This window comes from Pteropus vampyrus, unplaced genomic scaffold, assembly GCF_000151845.1.
Source record: "Pteropus vampyrus isolate Shadow unplaced genomic scaffold, Pvam_2.0 Scaffold340, whole genome shotgun sequence".
Lineage (NCBI taxonomy): Eukaryota > Metazoa > Chordata > Mammalia > Chiroptera > Pteropodidae > Pteropus > Pteropus vampyrus.
In genome coordinates this window covers 1,339,955-1,359,260 of record NW_011889121.1, presented here as the reverse complement: position 1 = coordinate 1,359,260, position 19,306 = coordinate 1,339,955, and the positions used below count along the sequence as shown (strand labels likewise).

The 19,306-nt window shown below is 34.8% G+C and overlaps 1 protein-coding gene across 2 annotated transcripts in view; it reads left to right on the top strand.

Moving 5' to 3' along the window:
• The window catches only part of DMD (dystrophin), a 2,089,898-nt gene that overhangs the window by 758,570 nt on the left and 1,312,022 nt on the right, over nt 1-19,306 (top strand). For both annotated transcript variants that reach the window (XM_011378471.2, XM_011378473.2), the window contains exon 18: nt 7,436-7,559. In XM_011378471.2, the coding sequence (XP_011376773.1) occupies nt 7,436-7,559 (124 nt within the window). The remainder of the gene's footprint in view (nt 1-7,435; nt 7,560-19,306) is intronic.

The window sequence follows — 19,306 nt, the reverse complement described above, 5'->3', positions numbered from 1 at the left end:
GCATAGATTTTAAGATTTGACAAAATATGAAAATGATTCTTCAGCATTTTTCTTGAGTGTTTTTGAGAAGGTAACTTTGTTACACCTATATGATATCTTCAGTTGGTGATTAAATACCCAGCCTCAGATAAGACAAAGCATGATAGAAAATACCATTGGCAAAATGCTGGGGAGAATAGATGATACCCACTTCATGAACATGTATGGATTTAAATCAGAAGAGTCTGTTAATTTGCTATACACCTCAGCAAAGATATCTGAAAAATATTCTATAGCAGTGAAAATCTGAAAACAAGAGAGGAAAGCACAGAAAGCCATGAGGTAATCACTGCCAAAATGATAAGCAATAAAATAAATGTGCAATTGTTACTTGAAAACCGGGGTTTGAGTAGGAGCCAAGGAGACCTTGTTCATTTTGCTAACAACAGTGGAACAGCAACTGAGACTAAGCCTTGAATGTGGGCCATTGGCACTCTGTGCATGGGAAGCCTTTTGAAGTTCTGCCTCTATTCCCCTTCACCTTTCCATCCTCGTTGCTGGCATAAAGAAATGGGGATGCTTACTGGCAGAATATTGAAGGGAAAACAATGTTAGCAGCTGACTGTTAACTCCCAGAACTCTAAGAGATGGTGTTGAATGTTACATATTGGAGTGTAGGCTGACTGCATATTACATTTGGATAGAAAAAACTTCTAGTAAAGAAATCATAGATATGCTTGAAGCAAAAAACCCTAATGGAAACTACAGGGGAAAAAAATGTCAAAATAAGATTAGGTTAGGAATAGCTGAGAACTTAAATCATGTAAGAATTGGGTTTAGGCTCTATCTATTTCCAAAGGAATCCAAATGTCACAATGGTGAAAGAAGAAAAAAAAAGTCTAACAGCTGAGAATAGTACCAACTTATTTATATTTTGCTTTATTCCATTTCAGAAAGAAAGTGTAACATATTAACGCATGTGCCTATGAACAGATATTTTTTCCCCCTAGGTAAAGCACTCCATTCACAAGTGCCCTAGAATATTTTAAAATCCCTTTTTAAAAATTGTAAATAATAAAAAAAGGAGTATAAGCACTCCCCAAAGGGTTTTTATGTAAAAGAGAAGTTTAAGCACCTTGTGGAATCTTCAAATTTATAAAATCAGACAAACAAAATAATTGAATGAGGAAAGACCTCTTTGTGGAATTTCCCATCCTGTTGCCTGAATTTATCTTAATAATTGGAACTACATGCCAAGCGGTACCCAGGCCTCTCTTAAACTCTTCACAGACTGAGCAGCAAGCAGACGGTTACCATGGAGTTGAGTCCACGAAGCCTTCATTGTGTGGAGATAACCAATTTACTTGGCAGAGCCTCTCGTCTAGAAGCTGATTTAATCCTAGTTCATTGAAGAGGCGTTTTTTTGATTAGCCAAGAAAAAAAGAAAAAGAAAAAGTCACATTGTGAGCTGAGCCCAGTTCTATGTCTCAAGCACTTTATTTTGTCAAATGGTTGGTTCACTAAACCGCATTCTTTAATAATGTGGACAGGTGCATTTTCATCTCTGTTATCTATTGAGTTTAATACTATGTCTGTCATATAGTAAGCACTTGATATACATTTTGTGGCAGAAATGAAGGGAGATATGTAACTGTTTTTAAAGGAAACATTTTTCAGAAAGATAGATGTCAAAGTATTATATAATTCTTTGAATGAAAATTATTTTCGAGCTGTATAAATAACCTTTGTTTCTTTTTCCCCAGTGGATTAGAGATGATGGTTAAAGATAATTATAACACATATGCAAATAAGACCAATGTAAATTCCAGGCCTCGTAAAAAACTTTCCCAACATAGGCCTTAGCAATTCTCTCCCAGCTGTGATGCCAGCCAGACTGGTTTAAAGAAAAAGGGACAAATTTGACTAAAGCAGCCAAAGTTGATTATACCTAGAAGCCAAGTTTTCAAAATAGAAATCTTCTGATGGATAGGTGGATAAGAGGCAATGAAGGATATCACTTCATTAGAGGAGAGACAAGACTTTAGTATGGCTCTGGGCTTCCTAAGAAACTCGAAGTGAGATTTGTTTCTAGAAGAAGTGCTTGACTAAGGCACAAAGTAGAGTCAGATTGTAGAGGACCATATTGAAATTTTGGTCTTTATCCTAAGAAGAATAGAGTCTCTGAGTGGTTTTATGAATGAGGGTAACATAATCAGATAGTCCATAGAATAGATGGGAGGGTTCCAGAAAGATTGCTCAGAGCCATTTGAGACACTATTGCAGTAGTTTTAGTCATATTTAATGGCAAAATGAATGAGGATGCCAACTGTGAAGTTGGAGAAGCAGATAGATTCAGAAGAAATCAAATATATGAAGGATTACACTTTGCAATCAATTAAATATGGAAGAGAGAAGGAGGGTATCAAAGATAATAAATGGTGATGCTGTTCACAGATCTGAGGAATGCTGGGAGGTTACTAGTTTGGGAGAGAAGATCAAACATTAGGTCTTGACAAATTATGTTGAAAGAGATTTTACAGTATGCAGGTTGGAGATAACTAGTAGACAGACGATTATGTAGAAGAAATGCTTGAATTAGAGATATGTATATCAGTCATTGACATACAGATTGCAAATGGGGGTCATGATCATGAGCATGGATAAGATTGCTAGGGAGAGAGACTAATAATGGTGGATAGAAGATGATTGATAATGAACTTGGCCTTGATGAACTCCACTATCTAATGAAGTTCCAGTATCTAATGAAGGTGGAGGAGGATGAACCTGATAAGAAAAAATTACCAGTGATTACAGAAATAGAAGAAAAAAATAGAATAGAGTGATATAATGGAGGCAAAAAAATTTCAAGAAAAGGAGAGTATGGCCAATCAATAGTGTATTGCTAGATAGCAAGAGAGTATAACTCTTCATTAGATTTAGTGACATGGTTCCTTTATGAAACAATGTTTTTGTTGAGAAACAATATTGAGTTGATTAAAGAGTATATAAGAGGTGGGGAACTGACAGTAAACTGGACAAATCTTTTTTCGTGTTTTGTTTGGTATTTTGTTCTTTAGATTCCGCATGTAAGTAAAATTATATGGTATTTGTCTTTGTCTGACTTATATCAGCATAATATCTTCTAGATTTACCCATGTTCCCCAAATGGTAAGATTTAATTCTTTTTTATGGGTGAGTAATATTTCATTGTATTTATGTATCATATCTTCTGTATCCATATGTCTAGTAGTGGATACTTAGGTTGCTTCCATATCTTGGCTATTGTAAATAATGCTGCAATGAACACAGGGGTGCATAAAGCTTTTCAAATTAGTGTTTGAATGTCTTCAGAAAAATACCCAGAAGTGGAATTGCTGGGTCATAAGATAGTTCTATTTTTAATTTTTGGAGGAACCTCCATACTGTTATTGATAAGTGGCTGTACCAATTTGCAATCTCACCAACAGTGCACGAATGTTCCCTTTTCTCCACTTCCTTACCAACACTTGTTTGTTGATTTATTGATGATAGCCATTCTGACAGGTCCGAGTTGCATTTCCCTGATAATTAGTGACCTCGAGCATCTTTTGATATGTCTATTGGCCATTCGTATGCCCTCTTTGGAGAAATGTCTATTCAGATCCTCTGCCCAATTTTTTCATTGGATTGCTTGCTTTTTTGGTGTTAATTTATATGAGTTTCTAATGTGCTTTGGATAATAATCTCTTATCGGATATGTCATTGACAATTGCCTTCTCCCATTCAGTAGGCTATCTTTTTGTTTTATTGATGATTTCCTTCGCTGTGCCAAAACTCTTTAGTTTGATGTTGTCTCGTTTGTTTATTTTTTTTGTCCCTTGCCCGAGGAGATATATCAGAAAAAATACTACTAAGAGCAATGTCAGAGAGTTTACTGCCTATGTTTTCTTCTAGGAGTTTTATGGTTTGGGGTCTTATATTTAAATCTTTAATCCATTTTGAGTTTATTCTTATATATAGTATAAGATAAGTCATCCATAAACTTGAAAATCTTACAAAATATTTGCCTTTGTAGAAGGTGAGAAAATGGCTGGAAGGGAATAAGGGGGTCAAGAGAGGATTGATTTTTAAAAAGAACAGTCAATTTGTTTAAATTAACATATGTATAATTAAATTGAGAGGCAGGGTTTGAATTTATAGTAGGTAGATAACAAAAAGTTGATAGATGTCTAAGAATAAGTGAGAGAATAAAGTATAAATTGCAGGTAGAGGGATTGACTTTCAGTTAAAGAAGGGAAACTTGTTCAAATGTAAGAGAAAGAAATGGGAAGGGAACATGCAGGTAAGATTGAATATTTGGACATAAAAAGTGGAAGAAATTCTAGTCTGATCATTGCACTTTGTAAAGTAGAAAACAATGTCATCTGTTGCTATCTGGAGAAAGAGGATGGGTCATAGCTTTGAGAATTTTGAAAAAAGTTTAAAATGATTTCTATGGAGAGTCAGAAATCAAGTTGAAAAAGACTAAATGTGGCAGGATGCTAGGTTTTTTCGAGGCCGTTGATCATTACTTTAGTTTGAGTTCACTCAAGAGTGAATCTAGAGGCAAAGATTTAGGTGCAAGTAGTTTATCTGGGAAGCAAAGTGGGGAAGTGAGGTTAGGAAAAGGAGGCAACCGATACAGAGTGATACATCAGCAGGTTATTGTTGGAAGCAACTGGGGCTAAATTCTTCTGGGAACCCTCTGACTCACTGTGTACAATATCCTTCTGGATTCCTGCACCATGAAGAGCCAGGGAGCTGGGGTATTTATCCACCAACTCCCAGTTCCCACTAGTTAAGGGTCATTCCTAAGGTATAAACATCTCAGCACTCTTGGCTCGCCCTATGCAGTGGCACCTGAATGCCCACAGGCAGAGAGACACAAGGATTTTTATATTATACAAAAAGAAAAACAAAAATGCTTTTATTAAGAAATTTTGATAGGAAAGATGCACTGGATTTGGTAGGTGGTTAAATGACTAGACAAAGGCTTGATCTAATTAGTTAACATAAATGAGAAAAATGGAAAGAGACATTTTTAGAAGTAAGCAACAGGACTCTACAGGCATACCTCGTTTTATTGCACTTAACTTTATTGTACTTCACAGATGTTGTGTTTTTAAAAAAAAAATAAAGGCAGACCCTCCACCAGTAAAAAGATTATGACTCTTTTATTGCAATATTTGCTTTCTTGCAGTGGTCTGGAACTGAACCCACAATATCTCTGAGGTATTCCTGTATTTTAAAATCAACATTATGAATGAAGAAATAGGAAAACCAATAATTAAACCTAGGAAAGCAAAATACAGGATCAAGAGTAGTTCAAATTAGTGTTTGGATGATAAAACACTAATTTGACAAAATAAAAATCCATATTTACAGTCCATACGTAAATGAAAGTATTGGCATGCAATGACATAGGACTTGGGATCAAAGTCTCTGAAATCAGATCTCTGTTCCTTCAATTTCTAGTTAGGTAGCCTTTACTCAGTAAATTGTATTACTATGAACCAGGCCCTCTTCAAGGTGAAGGCTATAACGGTGAACAAGATGAGTTAAGTTCCTTCCCATGGTTCTAGTCTGAGATCAATTAATTTCTCTGTGCCTCCATCTCCTTATATGAGCAGAGAGATTAATAATACTTTGCCACATGCTTTTGTAAGAATGCAAAAAGAGAATAGCTTTTTGGAAGTGTTTTGTGTCCTGTGAAGCTCTGTATCAATTTTAAACCAACAGCCAGCAACAAACATTGAGAAAATTTTAACAAGTTTATATGATTTAAAGCCCTGAAATATGAGTTCAGGAAATCAGTTCATAAGTTTGTGATAAGGGACAACTGGCTTAAAGATAATTTATGTGAAAAATTCCTAGAAGTTTTAACTCGATTTATCTTCAGTGTGAGTTGAAAGTCCAATATAAAGAAGTCAAAACATTGATTTAGTTCTTAGGCTGCATCAATGAAAGTACTAGAAGCCAAGAGGGTAATTGTTCTTCCCCGATTATACTAAATACTACTATGAACCATTTAGCAGCCAAATTTTAAGGAAAGTAAAATACTGAAAAAACTATAGATTATTCATTGAAGTAACTAAGAGTAGGGTAGGCTCAATATCACGTATTTTCTAATTGATTTAAAGAGCTAATTTAAACTATTTGAGGGTTCTGTTGAAAAGGAAGATATAGTATGGTAATTAAAGTACATTACGTGGTGTCTTAAATGTTGTATTAGTATTTTTGTTCTGCTCCACAAATTTCTTATTAAAATTGGGTAAGTTATTTTTCTGGAGACTTTCATTGGTTTGTCTATTTGTTTTCACAATTTTTGGATTTGATGATCACTGAATTCCCTTTTCATAGATTTATTTACAGATACCGAGAAAATGTAACGTTCTTTCTCAAGAAAAATGCATACATATTCAGAATTATGCCCAGAATTTCAAATGATTCATCGACATTGTCTACCCTTGCAACCCTTCCATGACTCCCCTAAAACCTCTGCTTTAACTAGACCTGAATCACCCAATTAGAGTGAACAGTTTATTCCCATTAGCTTGTAGATCTCTGCAATAAAATAAGTTTGAGAATGACAAGGTAGATGATCGGATATCTATTGCAGCATAACAACCCACCCCCAAATTTGGTGGCTTAAAATAACAGTTATTTATCATTTCCCACAATTCTGCAACGTGCGGGGGCTCTTTGGGCAGTTCTGTGGCTCTAAGTGGAGTCAGCTGGAGCCCACATGCGGTTGTATTCAGCTAGCGTTTGAGATGGGTCAGAAACTCAAAGAAGCCTTTATTCACATGCCCCGTGCCTCTTGCTCTTCCCCGTTGTCTCTTCACCTGGTAAGACTGAGCTTCCTTAAAGGGTCATTGGAATTATTTATCAGTCGCGTTCGCAGAGTGTGTGCTCCAAGAGGACAAGATCCAAGGTGCAAGCACGTAGGAAGGTCCTGCTTGCAACACACTTACTAATATCCCATTTGCCATAGCAAAGAACATGGCCGCATCTAGAGTCAGTATGGATGGATACTATACAAGGGTGCGGATATCAAGGTGTGATTCAAAGGGGGCCACCCCAAAGGAATGTTTTGTTTGCTGTAAATACTTCCCAAAAAGAAGGAGGCTTAATTTTTTCTACTAGGGCAAACCTTCAAGCGTAGGCTGAGTAATAGCCTACAAGGGAATTCAGTAGAAGTGATTACTACATTGAGATGAATAAAATAACCTCCATGATCATAAGATTCTAGATCAAAGCTGACTCCAAAGTTTGAGTTCTGACTTGAGAAATGATAAGTGCTATTAATAATAAGAGGAACAGCAGTCTGGAGTCTCAGATTAGGTGGAGAATGATAAATGTGGATAGATTACCTTTTTTTTTTCATATAGAAGAAAGATAATCAAGAAATAATGACTTTTATTCTTTCCTGTCTTAGGCTGGATGTCGACATAACTGAACTTCACAGTTGGATTACTCGTTCAGAAGCTCTATTACAGAGTCCTGAATTTGCAGTTTATCGGAAGGAAGGCAACTTCTCAGACCTTAAAGAAAAAGTCAATGTAGGTTATGCATTAATTTTTATGTATTTTCTTAAGTTTCGCTGCTTGTAAACTCTATTCTTTGTGCTCTCTGGTTCTATTAGAGTTGAAAAGATTAAAGCAATGTGATATCATGCTTTTAAATATATTTTAAAATATATTTTAGATTTGAAGCAGAATCAAAGTTTAGCCTAGTAGAATCATTCCTGGTTCCGCTGTAACTGACCAGGAATGGTTTTCATAAACCTTCTTTAGCTTTTATATTGTTTAGCTTTAAATTAACATTTTTATGGCATGAACTTATATTGATTTTCCTTCATATATTGTTCTGTCACCTAAATGCTGGGGCTTAGAAAGCTGCAGAATAGAATAGAATAAACCCTTAGAAATGCTATACTTGGAACTCTTGTCCATGGTTTCACTATCATCATAAAGATAGCCTTTATAGTTAGTAATATTTGTCATAAATTATAACACATTTGCTTTCTCTATACATTTACATATTACATTATGATAACAAAAGAAGGCCCCAAGATTTTTCTATATTTACTTACGATAAGAGATGGTTTGCTGTTTTTATTCCCGAGATGTTATAATTTTTTCCATCATAATAGGGATTTTTATTAATTAAATAAGAATTGCTTCATCTTCAGGGACGTTATCAGTTCTTTGATTTTTCAACTTCGACAATTATAAAACATCCATTGTTGGTATGTAATCGGCAATATAGGCATATCTCGTTTTATTGAGCTTCACTTTATTGGGCATCACAGATGTTGTGTTTTTTTACAAATCGAAGGCAAGATCCTCTTCCACCAGCAAAAGATTATGACTCAGTTTAATTGTAGCTCACTTTATTGCGGTGGTCTGGAACTGAATCTACAATACCTCTGAGGTATGCCTGTAGTTTGTAAGAGAATTTCTAACAGGCAGAGTAAATACTGTGCAGTGGTCAGGCTAAAGAAACAGATATTCTGAATGTCAAATAATTTTAGTATAGGAAGGTAACATGTGTGGATTAACTATGCCTAATCTTTTGAGCATTCTATTTCGTGAATTACAAAATCTATTATATTTTTACAAATAATACAACACTACCTCATAGGCAAGTAAATACTTGCTGTGGGGTTGCATCTTTTGGAGAACAAAAGATCTTGGAGAAAATAATGTATTTTTTAGTCTGTTTTAGAATGAGAGATAATTTCATCAACATTTCTCAGAGTTAACTTGATAAATTGGAAATTTATTTTAAAGTTATATTATCTGTTGTCAGCATAAAATAGACTATGATAAAGTGTCAAGAAAAGGGAACTATGATTATATTATTAATATTTTAGTTTTAAAATTAAGTTGAAGAATATGATATATAGTAGAAAATTAACAAAATGTTTTATTTCTAAGTATACTTATTTGAGGATATATTTTTGTTATGATTTTTGAGAGAAATCTATGAGTAGAAAATTGCTTAGAGAAAATGTCCTCTAAATACTTTTCAAGGTTCATGTTATATATCTGACCATTGAATGTATGAATCACTTTGGGTAGACATTTTACTAGCTAATTAAAAAAATTTTAATCTGTCTGAGTCTCATCTGTTTATCATCCTGTTTCTGTATCTTAAAACAGCTTTGATCAAGCAGGAAAATTGAATTCCAGCATTTAAGTAATATAAATTTAAAATTTTCCTGCTATCATATGGTTACCTAGAAACAATTTGCATTTAATCAATAGTGTCAGCAATGACAGACTGAAAGTGCTAAAAAAGTGTACAATATTGTATGAGTGGTTTTCTAATGCCTTGTGAGTCACCTTTATCAACTTCTACTCTCATTTTCTGAAATAACATCATTCTTAATTGCCTACTAAAATAGGACATGAAATGATTTATCTAGACATCTCTTCAAGCTAAATATAATCTATATGTATTACAAATCCTTGAGAGGAATACATAATAATGATGATGGAAATGCAGTTTAGGTGTACACTAATTTTTTTATGTCTTCACTGTCAGTTTATGTAGGTTATTTTGAACACATGGAGGACCCGTCTTATGAATTTGAGTGATATTAATTCATTTTTAGGCATCCATTAAAAATGGCTGAATGTTACCTTTTTGTTCACTTTATTTCTTCACCATTTATTGTTTTTAAGTGCTTTCAGCCAATTAGAAAATCTTAGGACATTATCAGTTCAATTTTATATACTTTCAGACCTAACATAATGTTTTCTCTTCTTTTAACCATGTGTTTTATACATACAATTACCATAATGCACTGACTTAAAAGTTGAGTTCTAGGGGATATTCCTAGTCAAAGCTTGGTCCTTGGACAACTAATATTGGCATCATCTGTAAAGTTATTAGAACTGCAGGGTTCCAGACCTAATGAATCAGAACTTGCCTTTAAACAAGATTCCTAGGTGATTCGTATATACATAAAGTTTTGAGAATCAAACAAGACACATGTGGAATTTTATGAGACTCCTGGATGCTCCTTCACTCATTCTGTTAATGTCACCACAGTTCAGAATTTTTAGCTGAATATCAAGTCTAGTTACTCAGCTTCTTGAACTAAGTAAGCATGTGGTAATGCAAGTTAGTAATTAAAATGACAAAACAACCTATTTATCCACAAGGTGATATGGTAAGGTGTCTGAGAATCTGGGAATTTAGTACAATGTGCTTTTGAAAACCTTCCTACCAGCTATTAAGGTCAAAGGCTTTGGGCTCCTTCTGGGACCTCTGCTTGCTTATATCCATACCAAATCAACTTTTAACCAAATTCTGTTGGAAATCTGCAAGCCAATTAATTCAACATTTCTCTTATCTGTTATCTATGTTTACCACCCAGAATATAGGTACCTCTATTCATGTGTCATTTCTTGTATCTTTATGTCTGTGCTCTTTTCTCTGCCTCATTTCCCTTTTGTGCTTTCCCAAGCTCTCTCACTCTGCACTCCAAACTACTTCTTCCAAGGCAAACTCTCTATCCTATATATTCATTCTATTTATACATGGAAATGACTTCTACCCTTAACAATTCTACTATGACTAATGACTCTTTCACCCACCCACTCATTTAGAATTTCTTGTGTCCTCATTTCCCAGGGCCAATTCCAAAAGTACCGCTTGCTGTGTAAAAATCTCTCTTCCCTTGTGTTTGATGCCAAGTGGCCATCTATCATTCACCATTTTATTATATTATTTTCTCATTGAAGACTCTGGCACCAGATTCACAGTCATTCTTATCCAAGTTGAGCTTTCATTCTTCATAATCTCAGCCCATGTGGGCTGTCTTGCTATCTCCAGAAGCTTTCATTTCCCTAATCTCCTCAATTCAGCTATCCAATCGTATAACTATACTGTAGATGTTTCATTGCCAAACGTTACTCTATTTTTGAATCACACTCTAACAGATTCATCAGTACTTCTTTATAAGCTTTCTATGCATCCCTAGTAAATTTTCTCCTCAGTTTTTCTCAACAATGATTTCAAGTTTTTTATGAGTTTCTTAAACTTTTACTCGCCATTTATGGTAGATGACTTTCTCTCTTACTTTAAGTAAAATAATACAGATTATGTATATTTGTGCCCATAATCTCTTTTTTTTCCTCTCTGCCTTGGTGGAAGAGACTGTGCTTTGGCTAGTTATGGCTAATCTGTTCACAGTGTTCTCAATATCTTCATTGTCCATATCCTAAGGAACCTGTTTCCATTTAGCCTCACATCCATATCTCCAGTTCTCTATTTTCTGGGTCTTTATCATAAGCCTTTAAATAGGCTGTATTTCCATCTTTGAGAAAAAACCACCTCTCATATATTTTTTGTGCCTTATTTTGTTCCTCTGCAGGACTAGACCCTATTAACCTCTTTATCCTTCTCGAAATTCTTTCCTCCCTTGGTTTATGGGCTACCCCTACCAGCTGGCCACTTATCTGTCTGTCTGTCTGTCTGTCTGTCTGTCTGTCTGTCTGTCTATCTATCTATCTATCTATCTATCTATCTATCTATCTATCTATCTATCTATTTATCTATCTATTTATCTATCTATTTTTATAGTTTTGGCCATTTGTTCCAGCTCATTTTTCCTTTAATATTGATATTCCCTATAGTTCTTCTCTTGTTTTTCTTCTCTGGATTATCCTCATTCCAATAGCAACTATTTTCTAATGACCACCAAATATATATCTTCGGTTCATGTCTGTCCCTTAAAACAGTGGTCCCCAAACTTTTTGGCACTAGGGACTAGTGTTTCTATAAGAATCTAATGCCTGATGATCTGAGGTAGAGCAGAGGTAGTGATGCTAACGCTGGGGAGCGGCTGCAGATACAAATGAAGTTTTGCTCGCTCACCAGCCACTCACCTCACGCTGTGTGGCCTGGTTCCTAACAGGATATGGACCAGTACTGGTCTATGGCCCGGGGGTTGGAGACCCCTGCCTTAAAGCATAAGCCAATATATCTAATTGCCTAATAGACAACTTTAATTGAATGTTTGCCTGAAAACTTAAAATAAACCTTAATATCTTCCCAGACCTCCTTTACTCTTTCCTTTTCCTCTTCCAACAACCTAATGCAGAAACCAAAAGCTAGCTGAGTCATCTGGATTTTCCTATACCATTCACAAGTCCACTCTTTGACAAGTTCAATTAATTTCTCTCATTTGCCAGCTCTTGAAACTGTCCAATTCTCTGTATTCCCATTACTACAACCCTGATTAAAGTTAATATCATGTCTTACCTCTGTTTAAGATGAAAATCCCTAGCTGGTCTTTCCTGCCACTAATGTATTCCTTTAGAAATTTTCACATCGCTTCTGTCAAAGTGGACTTATTAAAACATAAGTATTATCCTATTACGCCTCTGTTATATTCATTTGAGAAAGACAAAAAAGGAGCCACTGATACCCAGGAACTGACTTGGCACTTCAGTTAGGCCTTGGAGTTGCTGGATGCTCTCCTAGTGCTTGCAGCTAGTTTGAGATGTTTTGCTGTTGAATATGAGCAGCAGCTTAGAATGCCAACGTCAGACAAGGCCATGTCATGATCCTGATAGATCAAGACAGAAATGTGACCACTTTGTAGCCATGTCTCAATACAAACAAATAAAATACCATTGTCTAAACAACCCAGAACTACCCAATATCCCCCATCTTCATTAATGTGGTAGATTATGCTTTATTAATCATAGCTTTATCCTCTCTACAATCTTCATGCCATCTAGATAAAAGACAAATTTTAAGATACCCAAAAATAGAATTACCCTCACTTCCCTACATCATCCTGGCCAAAGGTCCCCAACCCCTGGGCTGTGGACTGGTACCAGTCCATGGCCTGCTGATAACCAGACTGCACAGCAGGAGGTGAGTGGCAGGCTAGTGAGCGAGCAAAGCTTCATCTGTATTTGCAGCCACTCCCTAGTACTAGCGTCACCACCTCAGCTCTGCCTCGGATCATCAGGCATTAGATTCTCATAGGAGCACCGGTCCCTGCTGCTAAAAAGGATAGGGCCACTGATACAGGCAAATTCTTACTTCCTTGACCACACCTATCACCTTATACAAGCTCAATACCTATAAACTTTTTCTAATATTCTCTTAGAGAAATGCCACTATAGTTCCTTGTTACATGCCATGTCTCATGTTGCAACAAGTAAATCAACCTAACCGTTAATCGATAGGCCTGTTCCTGGTGGCCTTTGGCCAAAAGGCATTGACGGTTAGTGTCTTCCATGTTGCCTTCATGAAGATTATCATGATCTAATTTCTGTTTGCTTATCCAAACTGATTTCTGGCCATTATTACACTGATTAGATTCTTGGCTTCTAGAAATTAGGGACTGGAATTTAATTTGTTTTGGTTTGGTTTTTGTTTTTTGGGGGTTTGGCTTAGTTTAGTTTGGGTATCTCAGTACCTAATATAGTACATGGTACTTAACACAATTAATGTTTGACTATATGAGTAAGTGATTATTTTCCAGTTATGCAGGTACACTTTAAGTGAAGTTCTACTACCAATATGAAGAGTTTAATAACTTCTGAATAAACATTTGAGTGAATAAATTACTTTTTCTGTCAAAGGGCAAAACTTAATCATAGAATGTTAAGTGAATAGAAAATTAATTGCTTCTAAAGTCAGGGTAGTTCTCTGGGGAATCTGGAAGTTACTTTCATATTAATTAGAGAAGATGTCATGAAAGGAAGAGGCTTTTAAGGGATGCTGATAAAGGAGGAGGAAGAGAGGTCATAGAGTGTTTTTAATCAACTTGTTAAAGAATTAGTAAACTTCTCTTTTCTGTATACTTTGCTTAAAAGTTATTTTCTTTCTTTTTTCTTTATATGATTGTATAACTCAGTTGCCTTTTATTTTGCACTTGAAGTTGTACATTTTAGAATTCACAGTTTCCCAATGATCTCTAAGAAATTTCATGAACCCATAATATATTTTAAAGTTAATACGTTCCTTATGGAATGGTTCACTGATGCCTTTTTTTAGCTTCTGTATTTTTTTACTTGAAATTATGTGTACAAGATACTTTAGAATCTAAATAGTAGCTTCTAAACATATGATTATATATTGAATATCTATTGAGTAAAATATTTAATATTCTCCATTTTAAGAAAAATAGTTTTTAAGCTATATGTTATATTATAAAATATAGATACTTTTAAGATTAAAAATATTGTATATGGGCAAGTATATCCATACATACATATGCAATAAACAGAGATATATTAGGAACAGTTACACGTATAGAAAAGCTTGATGAGTTTCCTGAAGAAGAAAGATCAGAGAAAAATAAGATCCAGGGAAGAGATATCTTCTTGAACAGGGTGATTTTAAAGAGATAGTTTTAGTTATCAGTACTTAATGCTATAAGAAGCATTGTACCTGGCAAGAAGAATATTGTTGCCCTTCATGAAAGACCTTTCTGTATAGGAAGCACTGAAATCCAGCTACAGATATTTGGACTAACGTTGAAGATGAAACGTATAGAAGAAATGTAAATGGAGGGAGGGAGAGAGGGAGAGAGGGAGAGAGGGAGAGAGGGAGGGAGAGAGAGAGAGAGAGAGAGAGAGAGAGAGAGAGAGAGAGAGAGAAAGAATATGAATGAGACCCATGGAAGAGGAAGAAAGACTGAAGATGCTGAAATTTTGGTAAAATGCCTGAGGAAACAATAGCCCCCAAATTTCTGAGACCAATAAAGTGTTGTTAAACTTATTCTCTAGTGATAACAAAACATTCCAAACTGTCAGTATAGCCAAAGATTTTGCACAATCTGAAAAGACAGAAATAACTGACTTAAGATACTTTAAAATATAATACTCTCTACATGCCAAGTGAGAGTGCTCATTCATCTACTACCAAGTCCAAGGGATTCTGGTTAGCACCCTAGTCAAGAAACGTTCCTTTCTGTTTTGTTCAGGGGAGTTTATACTCCCAGTAAGTTTTTCAATATGATAGTTTCTCATTATTCTATAATAAACTTTATAAACACCATGTTGCTTTTTACACTTTTTCTTTTCTCTTCCTCAACCAAAGGAAGATTCTATTAAGTTTGTTTGACTTAATGAATTGTCCATGGTACTATTTGTTTTCTATTTGGGTAATTGTTTATTACTGTTATCGAGACATCATAAAAATACTGGTTGATGTTCCCAACTCCTAAACTAATCTGCAGTTTCTATGACTTTTATTTAATTCAGCGTTACTTTCCTGAGCTTGCAGGGTCTAACCTCATGGGCTGGTTCTGTGATTACTATATGTATAGGTATTAGGATTTCTTACACATTTACACCTTCATAGAGAATTTTAACTGTGGATGAGTCAAGAAAGAATATAATATTGTATAGGGAGGCACTACATCACAATAGACCTCACCTTATTATGCATCTACTATGAACCAGGTGCTATTCTAAACACTGACGATAGTGCGAAGAAGGAAATACACGAGCATACCAGACCTTATACAGTTAATATTACAGTGGAGAAGATGAAAATTCAGCAAGATTAATACATAAAACATTTTAATGTTATTCAGAACATTATTGAGAATGTTACTGATAAATCCCAAAGACACAAATAAGGGAAGAATGAGGGCTAGGGGAGGGAGAGTGGAGAGGGGGAGAGAGAGAGACAGAGAGAGACAGAGAGACAGAGACAGAGAGAGTGTGTGTGTTAGATAGAGTGGCAATAGAAGTCCTTGCTGAGAAAGTGATATTTCTGTGAAGATCTAAAGGTGGTGAGGAATTTCTTTTATAGTTATGGAAGGTAGGAGCATTTTAGCCAGAGAGAAGAGTAAATAAATACATAGCCCTGAGGCAGAAGCATGCTCAGAGTGTTGGAGAACAACAAAAAGTGTGGATGGAGCTGAGTAATCGAGGTGTTTAGTAGCTTAAGAAATCAGAGAGGTTAAGGTCAGGTTGGGTCTTTTTAGAACTTGGGATTTTACTCAGAGAGACAAAGCAGCTAATTGGAAAGTTGAGCTGACTTCTATTGTGGCTAACTTCCTCTGCCTGATGTGTTGAGAAGATATCATCAGGGAGCAAAGACAGAAGTAGAAATACCATTTAGTAGGTTATTTTGAAACATCCAGACCCCCAAGAGGTGATGGGAACTTTTGACTGGTGTGATAGTAGTAATCACATTAATAACATCACTTCCTGGATGTGTTTTGAGGTTAGAGTCAACAGGATTTTCTGATGGATTGAATGTGGGATTTAAGAGAAAGAGAAGAGCTAAGAACGATTATTTTTTGGCCCGAACAAATGGAAATATAGATTGAGTCATAGGAAGTGCTAAATATAGACATTAGTGAGTTGAGGAACCAGCAAAGGAGATTGAGTAAAAGATGTTTTTGAGGGGGGGGGGGAGGAAAACTTTGTGCTTATAGTATAGGAAGCCAAATTAAGAAAAATTTGTAACAAGTACTCTCTGAATCAAAATATGTTGATAACTAAGTTGAAGCCCGAGAATCAGCCATCGAACGTAGTAGCATAGTAGCTAATGGTGACATTAATAGCAGTAGTTTTGACACAGCTGAGTAAGGGAATAGGTGTGAGGGACAGTTTTTACTTTGCAAGATAGATCCATGGAAAACCAAATTTTCACCTTGATGGCACACGATTCTTTACAGCAGGGGATATACTCTCTCTTTTTCCATAACCATGTTTCTCTCCAGACTTAGTTTTTAGTAGTCGTGTAATTTTTATTTTACTTTTTTGTTCGTGATTTATAGATATTTCTTTAAGAAAATGAGAGAAGGTAGAAACATTAGAAACTACTAACCCAACTTATTTTAAAACAGAAGTTCATTTATTTCATTTGAAACAAATGCATGTATGGCCAGATCCAGGGGAAAAAAAAAAAGGGACTTTCAGTGATGTTTATTTAATCAACATCTTTATATGTGATTATTATATAACACTTTTTATATGTGATGATTATTTGGAAACTTCTCACACATTTCTGTGAGCAAGGTTTTCAAATCCACCTGGTGCCAATTTTTCCTAACCTTGTTTTTAAGACTATTGAGATCACCTTTTATTAGAATAACCATATGTACCAGTTTGTCTGGGACATTCTTAGTTTATGTTATTCCATTTGTCACTGCTCGATTATTTCTAGATTCCCATTTTACTATAAAAATTGGCCCAATTTGGGCAATACATTATATGAAGAGCTTCCTCTAATCCCTTCAGAATCCCTGGAGGATAGGTAGCTTTATTTTTATCTTACATAGAATGTATTGAGGCTCAGAAAGGTTGACTCACTTTCTAAATGTCAAACAGGTGGTAAGCAGTAGAGACAATTCAAACCAACTGAGAACAGCGTGACTCCAAAACTTTTCATTATCTTCTTTACTGTCTCCTTGCTACCCTATATTTTCTCATTTTAAATCAACCTTCTATAGCTGTGTCTGAAATGAAATGTTTTCTAGACTCTTCACTGTCTGTAAAGTGATGTCACTCAACAGAACTCAGCTATCATCTAAACATTGGCAACTATGTGGAGGCCATCAATTGCTTCTTTCTTGGGTGTATTCTCTATCCACCAGCTACTCGGTTTGCATATAATATACATCTGGCAATGGGAACAGTAATTTAGTTGTATATAGAATTGCCAGTCATCCTATAGAAATAGCATTGTCTATTTTAAGTGTCCAGGAATTCCTTCTGACTTGGTGCCCATGCTACATTAATGATTAAATATCTTGAATGTTATCCCTGACTGCATTTAAACTATTCAGGGCATTGCTGTGTTTTAGTCAGATATGTTCAAATCTGTTTAATTCATTTCCATTGACATAGCCCTAGAAGCAGCAGAGCATGTTTGAAAGAGAGCAGACCTTTTTATAAATAGAGGATCAGGGTTCTAAGATTGCATCTAAAACATATACCTTGGTTATATGACTTAATCTTATTGATGCTCAGTTTCTCTTGTATAAAATAGGATAACATAAAGCCGATTCCTTCTATCCAACAGTATTATTATGACATACATATGAAATAGTATACATAAACTGTAATTTAGTAGACAGTATAAGGAACTCCATTTTTATCATGGTTATGCCCCTGTTTTCAAATATCCACAAAGCTCTCTGTGTCTTAACTTTCTTCCTCTAACAAATCGAGAGAAATAGTACCTATTTCATAGATTGTTTTGTTGTTGGTGGTGGTTGTTATTAATATTTATATTAGAATACCCAGGATAATGTGGTTAACCAAGCAAGATATTTAAGCTCAAATATTACCCTGATATATTCAATTATATTTTTGTCTGTTATTAATAGTAATTGATTATTCCATTAAATGCATAGAATAAAGAGATAATGATCATGACATTTAGAAGGCTATTGATAATTTCTTTTCATCATTTATAAAGACAACATGGTGTTCTGATTCTACTCTTTATATAATTTCATGTTAAAAAAAAAACTCAATGTAGATAAAATAGAAACCACTCTGATAGAAAAGGATGTCTAACACTAACTCAAAGAACAGTTTTTGTTACTGTTCCTATTGTTTTATATATATATTTTTTTCTCTTATCTGTCTGTCTATTTATTTAATGACGTAGTTCAAATTTGGGACACCCCAAATTCTGCTGTAGTCCTTGATAGCTGTGAATATTGCATGTTTAATTAGAATGCTTATTTTTTCTAAAGTGCTCAGACTCCTTTACAAATAGAATTTACCTTTTAATGGAGAATAAATTTAAAGTATTGTACAACATGTACCAATAAGCTGCTAAGGACAGAGAATTTAAAAGATAAAAGTTGAGAAAATGTGAATTTGGGAATTTTGCCTAGGTCCTTACCTTTAATAAGATGTGGCTACTTCTTTTTCACGGACTTGTTCGTTCAGATATCAAGTTAGAATCTTTCATGGTTGCCCACATGTTTGTGTAAACAATTCACGATGTTAGAATGAGTCTATTACTTTTGGAGTTTTCTCACTGATGAGATGATCCTAAGTTTTCATTTGCTGCCCTTGATAGTATTATGAAAAATGTATATTTTCCAGCTGTTATAAGTACTTTAAAAAGATTATCAAGATTATCATTTTATAGTGTTTTATTTCATTCTTCATTTATTCTGCTAAAATGTAATAATATATTATGTATTACATTTTTTCCTGACTGGATATATACTATTGTCTATCAGCTCTTTTAGCGTTTTACACTCTTAACATTGAATCTGATAACCAGAGTTCATAAAACTCTTAAAAATAACTTTTAAAAAGCCTATATTCAATTGTGGCTATTCTTTAAA